The sequence below is a fragment of the Taudactylus pleione genome, unplaced genomic scaffold (assembly GCF_031769625.1).
Source record: "Taudactylus pleione unplaced genomic scaffold, aTauple2 ptg000053l, whole genome shotgun sequence".
NCBI classification, from domain to species: domain Eukaryota; kingdom Metazoa; phylum Chordata; class Amphibia; order Anura; family Myobatrachidae; genus Taudactylus; species Taudactylus pleione.
Window position 1 is genome coordinate 30,099,352 of NW_028284455.1, and position 13,242 is coordinate 30,112,593.

The window sequence follows — 13,242 nt, forward strand, 5'->3', positions numbered from 1 at the left end:
GGCATATTTTACACAATTTGTCATTCCAGTGCGTCAAAATCAGGCCAATCGTGCAAAATATCGCCTAGTGTGTACGCAGCTTTAGCAGTCACTGAAGTCCCCTATGAAACATCTGAAGCACTAGGATCCAGGTCTAAGCAACAACAAAGTGTACTAATACAAGATTGCCTGGACTCTGATGTAGTACAGAGACGATATAGACATTCTTTGTGTTGAACCATACTTTATGTGGAAAACAGAAATGTGTGTATGAAAGGAATACTTCTCCATACTAAAGTGTACCCGTCATATACACACATTATCATAGCATTTCTGATTTTTTTTTTCCATTTCTAAGTAAAAGATTGTCAGCTTGTATATTCTAGACTAATAATTCAGCAGGAATCGCCAGAAAGAATTTATATGAATTCATTAAAACTGTTAAAAATAAAGTATTGTGCTGTCACAATACTCCTAATAGCAAAACATATATATAACAATAACACGCATAAGGTGGCATATATTCAAGTGAATAAAGGAGGTAAGACTATTATTTGAAACAAAAAACTCCCTCTGCTTCATTTAGCTTAAGAAAGCACAGTGTGAGTTCTAGCATGTAAGGTAGTCTCACCAGTGTAGTGCCCACAGTTGCAAATATCTGTAGTTAAATAAAGGCAGTTAGCCTGATGTAGGAGTATATTGATGGTATCCAGTAGGAAGTATGCTCATGTAGTAGGGCAATGATTCACCTCCACATTCCAATGTTGTTGCTATTAGCAGTATTGTGACAGCCATTAAATATTAAGGGGTCTATTTACTAAGCAGTGATAAGAGACAGAGTAAAAAGTGATAAGGAAGTGATAAGGTGCCAGCCAATCAGCTCCCAACTTCCATCTCACAGGCTGTGTTTGAAAAATGACAGTTGGGAGCTGATTGGCTGGCACCTTATCACTTCCTTATCACTTTTCACTCTGTCTCTTATCACTGCTTAGTAAATAGACCCCTAAATTTTACAATATCTTTAATAGTTGTAATAAATTGATAAATAATATTTATGGTAATTTCTGCAGAATATTTACTGTACACCACAGGTGACACCTAGGTTTGTCTTTTTGTATTTTTATTTTTTTTGGAGGGGTTCAGATGCCCTCTTTAATGAAAGCTGCCACTTAGCTGTATGTTGTATTCAGATTGCTCATACATAGTGAATATTTCTTGTGTAAATAAACGCTTCTTGTCTGCTGCTGTGATTCGCTACTGTGTCCAAGGATGCAGCATTGGATTACTCTACGTGGTCATCTGAGTAACCCTCGGGTTACTCATGATGGACGTGACATGCATGCAGCCGAGGCCAGTGAAGCTGCATCAGAAGACACAGTCTCTGGCCTCAGGATGCTCAGAAAATGGGGCCGATCCCCAACGGGGCGCTGGCCATCACCGCCCCATCCCTGCCCCCAAACGGCTGCTGCATGCCAGTCAGATCCTGCACATACGCCGATCGGCAACCATCGGAGTTGTGTGGTTTGCATACAACTCTGATTCATTATGCACTCCTTGAGCACTCTGCTTTGTCTATGCTTTAAATCATAATTTTTCAGTGCTGATCACATAGCAATAGAGACTCATTGAATCCCTACTGATATGAAAAAAAAAACTTCATGCATTCACAATTAACAATGATTTCATGTGACTTTAATTCATTTCAGTGAGGTTTCTACAAGTACTGTAGCACACAACCCCATTGAAATTATGTGGCCATTGATTTGAATGTAAAGGAAGAACAGATAAAAAGCTGCTGTAACCACTGTTGTTAAATATATATATTCAATGCCAGGGCCGTAACTAGGGTAATGCGACCTGTGCCATGGCACAGGGCACCGCAGGGCAGGGGGCGCTGTTTGGGCCTGTCAATTTTCCTGTTTATTATCATTCTCACTTGTAGCTTCCTCTTTTTTTATCTCCAGCATCTCCTGGCCTCCCCTATCTCTTTCCTGGCCTTTTTCAGGTGCACTATCTTATGTCCCTATTTAAAAATTGGGGGGGCGCCAGTGCTCTCTCTGGTACAGGGCACCGAAAAGTCTAGTTACGGCTCTGCTCAGTGCACTCCTGTATGTATGAAGGGCCCTTTTTTGAAGTACAGTGAAATGCTTGAAAAGTACTAAATGCATTAGACAGTGTACAAATCATTGTGCTCCAACTGCAGGCAAATGCCAGTATCAGTGCAAACCATTCTGGACATGTAGATTAGAATAGAAATGATTGTAGTATATGGTTTCACACATTGAATATTAAAGAAAGGGTCTTAGGGCTGAAACAGATATATATATATATATATATTTTTTTTTTTTTAATTGCAACAGTTCAGAGGGGCGATATTTTAGCTTTGCGTTATTCTAGACAAAAAAAATGTGTTCTTGTAATTTATATGTTGGAAGAGTTGCTGTAATTTTCTGTTTTATCCTTTTTGTTTTCTTCTAGCTGTGTTTGCTGATTGCCTTTCTTTGTGTGAGGTTTACTGACTGGCCAGAATACAGTGCTTATCGCTATTTTGAAGTTATTACAATTTGCTTCATGATATTAATAATCATCTTGTATGTGGTGAACATCTTCCGGATATACAGAATGCTGACTTGTGTGTCTTGGCCCCTAGCGGTAGGTAGAATTTATTATGGCTGTACTGCATACTTACCTACTTTGCTGGGCAGCTTTCCGGGAGCAGCAGGAGGGGACCTGCTGCTCTCCTCTTCGGGGGGCGGGGCCAGACGATAGACAGCATTAGGCCCCGTCCCCTTTACAGAAAACCCCCGTGATTCGCGGGTCCGTGGGGAGGGAGCGGGGCTAAATGACGCAATTTGCCTAATTTAGCCCCGCCCCTTAACCGACGGACCCGATCATTTCAGGTAAAATCTCCCCATCCTGCCCACTTCACTAGGAAGTGGGCGGGATGCGCGAGATATGCCTACTCTTCCGGGATCGCGGGGGGTTACCCGAAAAATCGGGAGCCTCCCGCGATTCCCGGGAGAGTAGGCATGTATGCTGTACTGTAACTTGTTTAAAAACAAATGTCCATGACCATTATGCAGCAAACAGGACTGTTTAATACTACAATCAATTATGTGACAGGACCATGTTCCTGTGGGTATCCATAAACTATCATACAGGGGGCAGGTGCACACATTAATTTAAAGACCAGGCACAGCGCAAAATTCACTCAAGTGACTTCATACCTCTCAATCTGTCAATGTGCTGTTGTTAGTGGTGGTAAAGCAGAAATTTGCACTAGCCAGTGTGAAGATTTGGTCAGAGCAAAGGTATTCCTTGCAAACTATGGACTAGGTGCACCTAGTTTTGTAGAGCAGTGCAAAAACAAGAGTATTACTCATAGACCTACCATTCGATCTTCCCCCTCTAGTTAAAGGGGCCAATAGTATACATGCTCTCTCTTTCGGCCGATCTGTGATCTGTCTGACGATTGGTAAGTGCATACACACTTCCCAATCATCCGCCCAATGTGTGCGGCCAGCAGAGCCATATTTTAATATGCCCGTCCACTTGTGAAATTCAGTGTCTGCTGCGGTCAGCGGATCGGCTGTACAGACAGCCAGGTATAGATGGAGCTGGAAGAGCCACGGCACCAAAGAGTTAAGTTTGAAGCTGAAGCACAGGCTCCTCCTCCCCTATACACATCCCCCTGCCTCATGCAGCCAGTTAATACTAACAAAGCCTAAGGACAGGAAGTAGGAGTAGAGGAGGAAAGAACCAGGTACACAGAACCAGTAACAAAAAGGAGTAGAAGCCCTGTGACCATAAACCAAACCCTTGCCAGCCAGGGACGTAATGACAGGTGTCTAGTGTCCCCCATGGATTCAGAGAAAACGATTTTACAGGTAACAACAAAAATACTGTTTTCTCTTTCATGCCATGGGGGACACTGGAGACCTTGGGATGTCCAAAAGTTGTCCCCTTAAGGGAGGAAATGCTCCTGTCCTGCGAACGGGTCCCGTCACCAATACTCCAATACTAGTATCTCTGGAGGTGAAGGAGTCCAATCTGCATAATAATTTAAATGTGTAGAGTACCACACAGGGGCCCAGCAGCACTGTTCTATGGAAGAACCCTGCCCAGCCATCCAAGAAGCACTCACTGCCCGAGTGGAAGCTGCTCCAACCAAGTCCGGAGTCATCTTGGTCAAATAAGAGGAGGCCGGATGAACCAAGAGATCTGACCCATTGAAATCCTGAAGCCAAAAAGGGGGGCCCGCTCTGTGTACAGCGAAATGAAGAAAGAATACAGGCCCCGTGACATAATTTCCAAATGTAGAAGCCACTGTAGGAAAACAATCAAGACTGGTGCAGAGAATTGCTGAGTTCTGCTGGAATTAATGTGATCCAGCCCTTAACTGAGGAAACCCATCGGGCCGGAGAGTGAGAGCCGGAAGGAACCACCGAGGGCCAGCAGAGGTCCACATGAGCTAGGACTCGAAAGAATGAAAGTGGAACTGCCGCTAACACCAGAAACAAACCCTACAGGGCTATTGTGGATTGGTGGACTGAATCTGAAGCACTTCCTGGAGGAAAATCCGAACTGCTCGCCTAAGGGCAAATCTGTGACTGCACAGACTGTAAAGGTCTAGACGTACCCCTTCGGAGAGGAAAGACAGAGACCTAAATGCAATAGAACAGCCAAAAGGCTGCTAGATTCAGATTACGCACTAAGCACTTGCTTAGGTAGGTACACCCTAACCAAGAATAAGCTCTCAGTGACCCTGATTTCCTGGCGCAAATCCTGATGCACACTCTGCATCCTAAAACAAAACATTAGGATTGTTGCAAAAGTCCCCCTGACAAGCCGTTTGAGTGAGGTACAGGGAATCGGTATGAAATACCGCCGTCCCTCTGGCCGACAGTTCGAATCCCGGCCGCGGCAGGCCGACAGAAGCAGAGATCCCGGCAGCGGAAGCCCGACAGCGCTGGAAATCCTGATCGTCCGCAGGTAAGTAAAAACTAACCTAACCTAACCCGCTAACCCTAACCCTCCTTAGGGGTGCCTAACCCTAACCTCCCCCCCAAGTGCCTAAACCTAATCCCCCCTGTAAGTGCCTAACCCTAACCCCCCCTTCCCCGCTGCCTAAACCTAAGTCCCCCGGAGTGGTGCATAACCCTAAGTCCCCCCCGGGTGCCCTAAACCTAACCCTCCCCCCCTGCGGCTGTCCGCTCACGGTGTCCAGAAAATGACAGGCGTCTAGATATAGACACCTGTCATTTAACCCCCGCCGGGATAAAGCGGTCGGGAAGCCGGCTGTCAGGATTAAGACAACCGGTTTCCCGATTGCATCCCAGCTACAGGGGTAGGTCTGGACCATGGAGAAAAAACTGTGCCTAAGAAGAAATGCCAAAGGAATAGGGGTCTATTGATGGCTGACCAGATCCCCCGTATCAAGTCCTGCGAAGCATAGCTGGGGTCATGCGAATAGCTGATCTGCCTACCAGCTTAGCCAGCTGAGAAGCTGTCGGGGGCAGGGGTGGAAAACTCCTCAACCGGCACAAAACCCCGGTATCCTCATACCATAGCAGGACCTATCTACTCTGTAGGTCAGGTAGTGAGACACTAGGTAGCATTTCCTTATAGAATCTCACCTGAGGGCGAAGAGGGCAACGGGCGTAGGTACATCTATAATCTGCCGATCTAGAGTCCTGGAAGATTTAAAGCACAGTCACAAAACGACAACATCTCAGCAACACAGAGAAGAGAGAGTGATAAGCCCCAACCGAGACAGGCCCCCAGCAAGACTGGTGGATGGATAGGGGTACACTAAACAGCTAGTGAAGACTACTCATCTGAGATATGTAAGGTTGGATAATAACGAAAGAGCCTTACAGAACTAGTAAGCCACACTAATCTGGCGAGCGGTTAGGCAAAGCAAAAAGCTCAAACCAAAGCCTAGGATCCTGAAGCTGTACGTGGTGAACTTGACTAGTTGGATAACTGATCTGGTCAACCAAAGACCCAACGGTTCAGACTGGTAGGGGAATGCCTAACCCATGTCTGACTACAGAGATACCATAGATCCTGGGTCACTTAGTACTCCAGATAGATACGTTAGAAGGAGAAGTCACAAGTATCGATGTGGCATGTGTATACAACACAGATACCTCTCTTGGAGAAGATCTGCTTAGATATATACAGCTGTGCTGTGCTGCAGATATGTCTGTGAACAACGTAATTCACAGACATGTCTGGTGTACACACTCGCCCATGCACCATAGAGATATAGTTCGTCGCTCAAACAAATGGTAAATCGTTCAGCTGTATACCCAGCTTTGCACAGCTGCTGAGGCATTTATGAAACATAGAAACAGAATTTGACAGCAGATAAGAACCACTTTGGCCCATCTAGTCTGCCCCATTTTAAACATATTGTTACCTCAACCCTTATTGATCCTTACTTCTTCTGAATGTCTATCCCATGAATGTTTAAATTGCTCTACTGTCTTAGCCTCTACCACCTCTGATGGGAGGCTATTCCACTTGTCCGCTACCCTTTCTGTGAAGTAATTTTTCCTCAAACTTCCCTTGAACCTACCATCCTCCAGTTTCAGAACATGTCCTCTTGTTCTAATATTTCTCTTTCTTTGAAGAATGTCTCCTTCCTTTTACCTTATTAAAACCCTTTATATAGTTGAACGTTTCTATCATGTTCCCCCTTTCCCTTCTCTGCTCCAAACTATACAAATTAAGATCTTTTAGTCTTTCCTGGTATGTTTTGTGCTGTAGAACTTGCACCATTTAGTTGCCCTTCTTTGTACAGTCTCTAATTTATTAATATCCTTCTGGAGATATGGCCTCCAGAACTGAACATAGTATTCGAAATGAGGACGTACTAATGACCTATACAGTGGTATTATCACTTCTTTCTTTCTGCTACTGATTCCTCTCCCTATGCAACCGAGCATCTGACTTGCCTTCCTCATTGCTTTGTTACAATGTTTGATTGCCTTTAAGTCACCTGAAACAGTGATTCATAGATCCCTTTCCTCTTCAGTAGTTTCCAGTATAGTGCCATTAATACTATATCTAGCCTTTGGATTTTTGAGACCCAAGTGCATGATCTTGCATTTTTTGGCATTAAACTGTAGTTGCCACATTCTTCACCATTCCTCTAGTCTACCTAGATCATCATCAATCATTTGTTTTACCCTTCCTGGTGTGTCTACCCTGTTGCATACCTTTGTGTCATTTGCAGTAAGGCATAGTTTCCCTTCAATACCATTTGCAATGTCACAAATAAAGATATTAAAAAGCACTGGTCCAAGTACAGATCCCTGAGGTACTCCACTGGTAACATTTCCCTCTTGAGACTACATTCCATTTATGACAACACTGTTACCTATCCTGCAGCCATGATCTTATCCATTCAACTATCTTTGTATCCAATCCCATGCTTTCCAGTTCATTTAACAGTCTGCGATGTGGAACAGTGTCAAAAGCCTTACTAAAGTCTAGGTAAGCTATATATATGCCCCCCCCCCCTTTATCTATTTCCTTAGTCCCTCAGTCAAAAAAGTCAATAAGATTTGTTTGACATGATCTCCCCCCAGTAAATCCATGCTGTTTGGGGTCCTGCAAATTGCTGGATTTGAGATAATCTACGACTTTTTCTGTTAAAAGTGTTTTCATCAATTTCCCCACTACTGATGTAAGGCTCACTGGTCGGTAGTTGCTTGCCTCTTCCTTGCTGCCACTTTTGTGCAGTGGGACAACGTTTGCTCTTTTCCAGTCCTCTGGAATGACTCCAGTAGCTAGTGACTGGTTGAATAATTCTGTTAATGGTGTTACCAGCACCCCTTTAAGCCTCACTGTGTGGAGACTTTTCTCTTACTCTGGATTATACTGTATGTGGCTCCTGCCCTTTCATCACAATGGGCAACAGTCCCTCTCTGATGGCATGGGTTTTATGTATTGGGACTCTCCTCTCACTTCAAGTGCTCATGGGCTTCTGTCCCCTTCATAATGGACCACTTTGCCTATCCTTCATTACTGGGGCTCTTGTTGTGCCTCATTTCCTGTATCATTGTTATAGGTTCAGCACTTTAGAGTAGATATACTGTCTTCCTGCAGCTATCCCCCTCTATTTGGCTGCTGCTGCATTTGTGTGTGGGTACTCTGTAGTAATCACTCATACTTTATGGAGCTTTTCTTGGGGTTCATCCTACAAACTCACCATTGCACAGACGCAAATGGTGAGTTTATGCGCTGGTGCAAATTTACAGATTTCTGCGTATGTCCGTCCGGATCGGTCTCTGTGAAATTGGCGATATTCATCTCCCAATGCATCGTGATTCTCAAGGCACAATGTATTCAAGAATTGGTCCAAAGATTATGATGCTGCAACAGCGATAAACTTTGGTGTCTCCAACTCCTCTGCACATGCATTGTTGTTGTTTTTTTACTAACTGCACATACAGAATTTTAGTGGCTGCATTAATCGCTCATGTGTAAGAATAATATTGATTGTGAGAAAGATCGATTATTATTTCACAATTATTTTCTGTATTACACACAGACATGGCAATTCTGTATCAATCCATAGATCGATTTGGGACTGCCGATTTGGCCATCCGTATTCTCCCTCTGCCCCTCTTTCTGACAGAATAAATCACATAGAGCTGTATTACTCCAGCCCATCTCTTCACTAAAGCTGGGTACACACCATACGATGGTTCGACCCAGCAACTGTGCTATGTGATGTAACGATAAATCGCACGCGCCACACACACTGCACGGTCCGGTATACAAAGGCATGTAACAGCACTATATCATTCATTGCATCGTCCCATCTGCCGTGCAGAACAGCAGATGGAACGTTGCGATGAACGACGATAAATAGGGTCACTCATTCAAGTAGACATGTATTTTATCCATGTTGTAAATTCAAATGCTAAATGAAGATAAAAACATCTTGATTATAGTACATTCAACTCTCTTTGTAGCATAATGCAATAGGGAAAAATTATTTAGTACAGTCACTTGCATGTGTCTCTTGCTTAGCTTGTACAAACACAATTGTACTTATAATTGTCATATTGGGGAAAATAACAATTTTGTTCTGTTTTAGGAACTGTTGCACTATGCCATCTGTACTTTCCTGCTCTTCGTTGGCTCCATTGTGGCTGCCGTAAAAAGTCATGGTATTGGCGGATTAGTAGTTGGATCGGTAAGGTATACATTCAGATCCATGGCTCAACATCGCATCCAGATATTACATATATTTTTAACTTTGCGCTCGATTTTATAACGATTTCATATGTAAATATTCTATCTTTTCACAGCGTTTTTCTATTTTTTAAAAAAAAAGGGGGGGGCTTTTTCAGGGTTCCCCAGCTTACGGGGCAGATCAATAAAGTGAAATCCGTTTCACCATAGAATACTGATGGTGCATGCGTCAAGGCAAATATTGTCACAATACTGATACTGGAGGAGTAATTTTATTGGTGTACCCCTCTCCACAATGCTGTGTGAGTTCTGTTCAGTCTTCATTCAGAAACCTGTGCAGTGGTTAAGGTGGCTTAGCCATCGATGGTATGAAACCATTATCAGGGAACTATTGATGGTTTCATCCACAGATGGTCATCCTTGCTCAATTTTGCATCAGGCCAATCAGAGGTGGTGGAGGGGGCTTCACAGGTCACATCAGGGGGAGGAGCTAGGGTCTGGGTCTTGGCGCCAAGTAGGAAAAAAAAAAAACATTGGGAGGAATCTGTACCATCGATGGCGGAGACCCATTGGATCTCCGCCGTTGATGGCAAAACCATCTACCATCGGTGGTTAACAATCAATGGTTGTTAACCATCGTGGTTTGGTGGCCATCCCTATAAGGAAGCCTCAGGGAGGCAGCTAGGTTCACCAGCTGAAGTACCAGTTCCTGTTTTCCTGTCAATGCCCACATTTTGACCACCAGTACTAGCGGCAGGAGGAGTCCAGCAGCATTGTATGGGGACAGATCGGTATGAGGGGGGACCAGGCCCTAACATCCTCTATCCATCTCACCCCCGTGCACAGTGCATGTTAGCCCAGCGGCAGTGACAGCATCCAGGGGCGTAACTAGACCTAGGGGGACCCATAGCAAAATTTTCAAGGGCCGCACACCATCCCCACCCCCTTCCCGACTTACCTCTGCCCCGTAGTCGCGTCCTTCTTCAGCAGTGTGCTGCAGCGCAGGTATATCTCTTCTCAGTTCCATCTCTCCTCACTGACTGATGCTAGGAGGAGCCATACTGAGCCTGCTGGGACATCCCTGGATCACGGCCACACCTCCTCCCAGTATCAGTCAGTGAGGAGAGACAGAGGCGGAGCCTGCCCTGCGCAGCTGAAGTGGTTCACCGCCCTGGTACACACTGGGTACACAGAGCCGCTGTTGAACAGTACGATGCAGGGTACTAATTGAGAGTGGCTGCAATGGGGTTAGCTTCCCAAAAGAGAGCATTCAGGGCCTTGTGGGGTTCCTTACAGATCCAGGACACCTGGAGCACAGTGACCCCACACCCAGTACAGCGTGCCCGTTTCCTGTCACTGCCCTTCCCTTTGACCGGTGCCCTGCTCCTGACCAGCTAGTCCCGTCACTGCTTGAATTCAGATGGAGCACTTTCCTTTCAGCAGCGCAGGCAGTTAATAGGTAATTGCTTTTAAATAGTTCAAGAAGTGGCTTCTTTTAAAGCTGTTTGCAGACATTTGTCAACTGTTCCACATTTCCTGAAGCAGAACCAAGCTTGGAGGTGTGATCCTGCATTTTATGGGGTCTATTTGTGGAGTAGTGAAAAGCCATATTTAACTGATTCATTCTATTTATTAAGGGGTTACCATGGAGAAGTTTGACTTCTCAAGTGGTGCCCCCGCTACATGTCTAGTTTGCTTACCCATACAATAGTATGAGGTGAGCGATTCATAGAAGAACTGAAAGCTTAGCTTTCCGTTCTTCTGCTGTGTTCAAATAAGCCATTTCAGGATGGCATTAATCTGCCCTTCAAAATGAAGAGAGCAGGGAAGTTGAATATTTCCTTGCTTTGCTTTCTGCCCATCAGCAGCACTTGCTCCGCCCCCTTTCTAGAGACCAGCGGCAATTGCTTCAGGTATTTTGTGACTTGCTAGTCACCAAATAACATGTATTATAAGGGTACGGTCGTGACCTTATATTAGGGCTGAATCGAAAAATACGGAAACTTCCATAGAGAATTTTGGGTGGGGGGGCATGGTGTTTAAGGGGCTACACCTCAAAAGCTATAGGAAGTATAGAACTGTCACTCGGTGATGCATGCTAAATTTCAGGGCAAAAAAAATTAGAAATGAGGATTTGTGAACAATCTAAAGTTCCAACTGTCAGTTTTTTTTGACGCTCTGTTAGGACCACTTTTTTGCTGTTCTCTATAGGGGATTTTTGTGAAGGCATAACTCAGTTTAGGGGGTGAATTTAGACCTGGGGTTTGTTTTATTAGGTAGCTCTTCTTCCAGGGTAGGGCCTTTTGGGGTTCAGCTAATTGAGAAAGTTACAGTTTTTAAACTATTACCTTACAATTGCGCCATTATAGAGATAGGAAGCTTAAATTTGTTGCGCAGCCCCAGTAGGTGCCTTCAACTGGTATACTCACTGTGACTTCACTTGGCTGCACGAACATGGCTGGCCAGTGCGGGCGGTAGCAGCGGTGGGACCAGGGGGAAAGAAGCAGCCATTAGCTGCAGCCGGGACGGGTGTTGGGGTAGCGGCAGACAGATTAGCAGCAACGTGTGGTCGGCGGCGAGGGCTGCGGGACCTGGCAGCGGTAGATAGATGCAGCATGCACGGATCTGGGAGATCCATGATGCCTGTATCTGTGTGTGATAAATATAAACACAGAGGCACGGACGGGCTCAGTGAGTTCCGTCTGTGCTGCTGTGTTTAAAAAAAATGAAAGTGTTAAATTGAAAAAAAATGTTGTGCCCCCTCCCCAAACTGAACAACCAGCACTGGGCTTTGCAAACCCAGTCCTGGTGGTGCTAAATACAGGGGACAAATGACGTAGGGGTCCCCCGTATTCAGCACAACCAGCCTGGGCTCTGAGCCGGTCCTGGTTCTGGTTCTGGAAATACAAGGGTAAAAAAATGTGTAGGGTCCCTCTGTATTATCAAAAACCAGCATCGGACCCTTTCGAGCGGGGCTCCCCAGCTGAAGCATCACCCTTGACCTCCCCAGGCTGGGGATCCCTGGAGAGTTGGGGACCCCCTCATAAAATCCCCAGCAGCCCTGGGTGGTGGGTGCTGGGTTGATTGTGAAAAGTGTGGTGCAAGGAAAGAGTTAAAAATATTGGCCCTCATTCAGACCCACTCGCGAGCGGCTGTCCGCTCGCAAGTGGGTCGATGGTCTGCACATGCGCATGACGGAGGGAGCTCCGTCGTGCGCATGCGCAAGACGCGACGAGCGAAGGACTTTCCTTTGCTTGTAGTGTCTCATCAAAGGGGGCGTGCTGTCGATGTTGACTGACAGCACGCCCCCTTTGGTGGGCGTGCCGGGGGCGTGCCTGCCAGACGGAGGCGTTCCCAAGGGAACGCCTACCGTCTGAAGCCGGCCCCACTGACATCACTAGTGATGTCAGTGGGAGTGATTTTGGCTCTGATAGAGCCAAAATCACTCCTGGCCTTGCGGTTGAAAAACTCAACCGCAGGCTTCTGCTCGCAGTGGCGATGGTCGCGATGGTCAAGACCATCGTGACCATCATCCTTCACGCTCGTATATGCTGTGGGTGGTGACCCACAGCTATACGAGCGTCTAGGAGGACCCTCCATATTATTGGAGGTGGGCCCTGATTCAGAGCGAGCGCTCTGGTCAGAGCGTTCGGCTCTGAATCAGGGCCATTGTCTTTTGCTGTGGGACTACAGTTCCCAGCAAGCCCCCCCCCCACATGCTGGTACTTGGAGAACCACATCTACCAACATGCGGGGTATTACGGGCCTGCTTTTACCTGTAGTTCCCCAGCAAAATAAATATTAAATACAAGACACACACACCGTTGAAAGTTAAAGTTTATAAACACATACATGCACACACACATGCACTAACACTCACTATCTCACATACTCACCTATGTATCCCTGAAGCCATCATGTCCACTTCTCCATGTAGATAATCCATAGGGGACTTGTAATAAAAAATGCCATACTCTCCTTCTCCTATGCGTGTTTAGGTCCTCTTCGTTCCATATAGGCTTCCCTGGGCTTGGCAAAAAAAATAAATAA

The 13,242-nt window shown here is 45.6% G+C and overlaps 1 protein-coding gene across 2 annotated transcripts in view; it reads left to right on the forward strand.

Moving 5' to 3' along the window:
• CMTM7 (CKLF like MARVEL transmembrane domain containing 7) overlaps positions 1-13,242 on the forward strand; it is a 52,495-nt gene that overhangs the window by 24,190 nt on the left and 15,063 nt on the right. Inside the window, exons 2-3 of one of the 2 annotated variants that reach the window (XM_088462767.1) lie at positions 2,458-2,631; positions 9,095-9,198. In XM_088462767.1, the coding sequence (XP_088318893.1) occupies positions 2,458-2,631; positions 9,095-9,198 (278 nt within the window). The remainder of the gene's footprint in view (positions 1-2,457; positions 2,632-9,094; positions 9,199-13,242) is intronic. The other variant, XM_088462766.1, reaches the window with a different exon arrangement.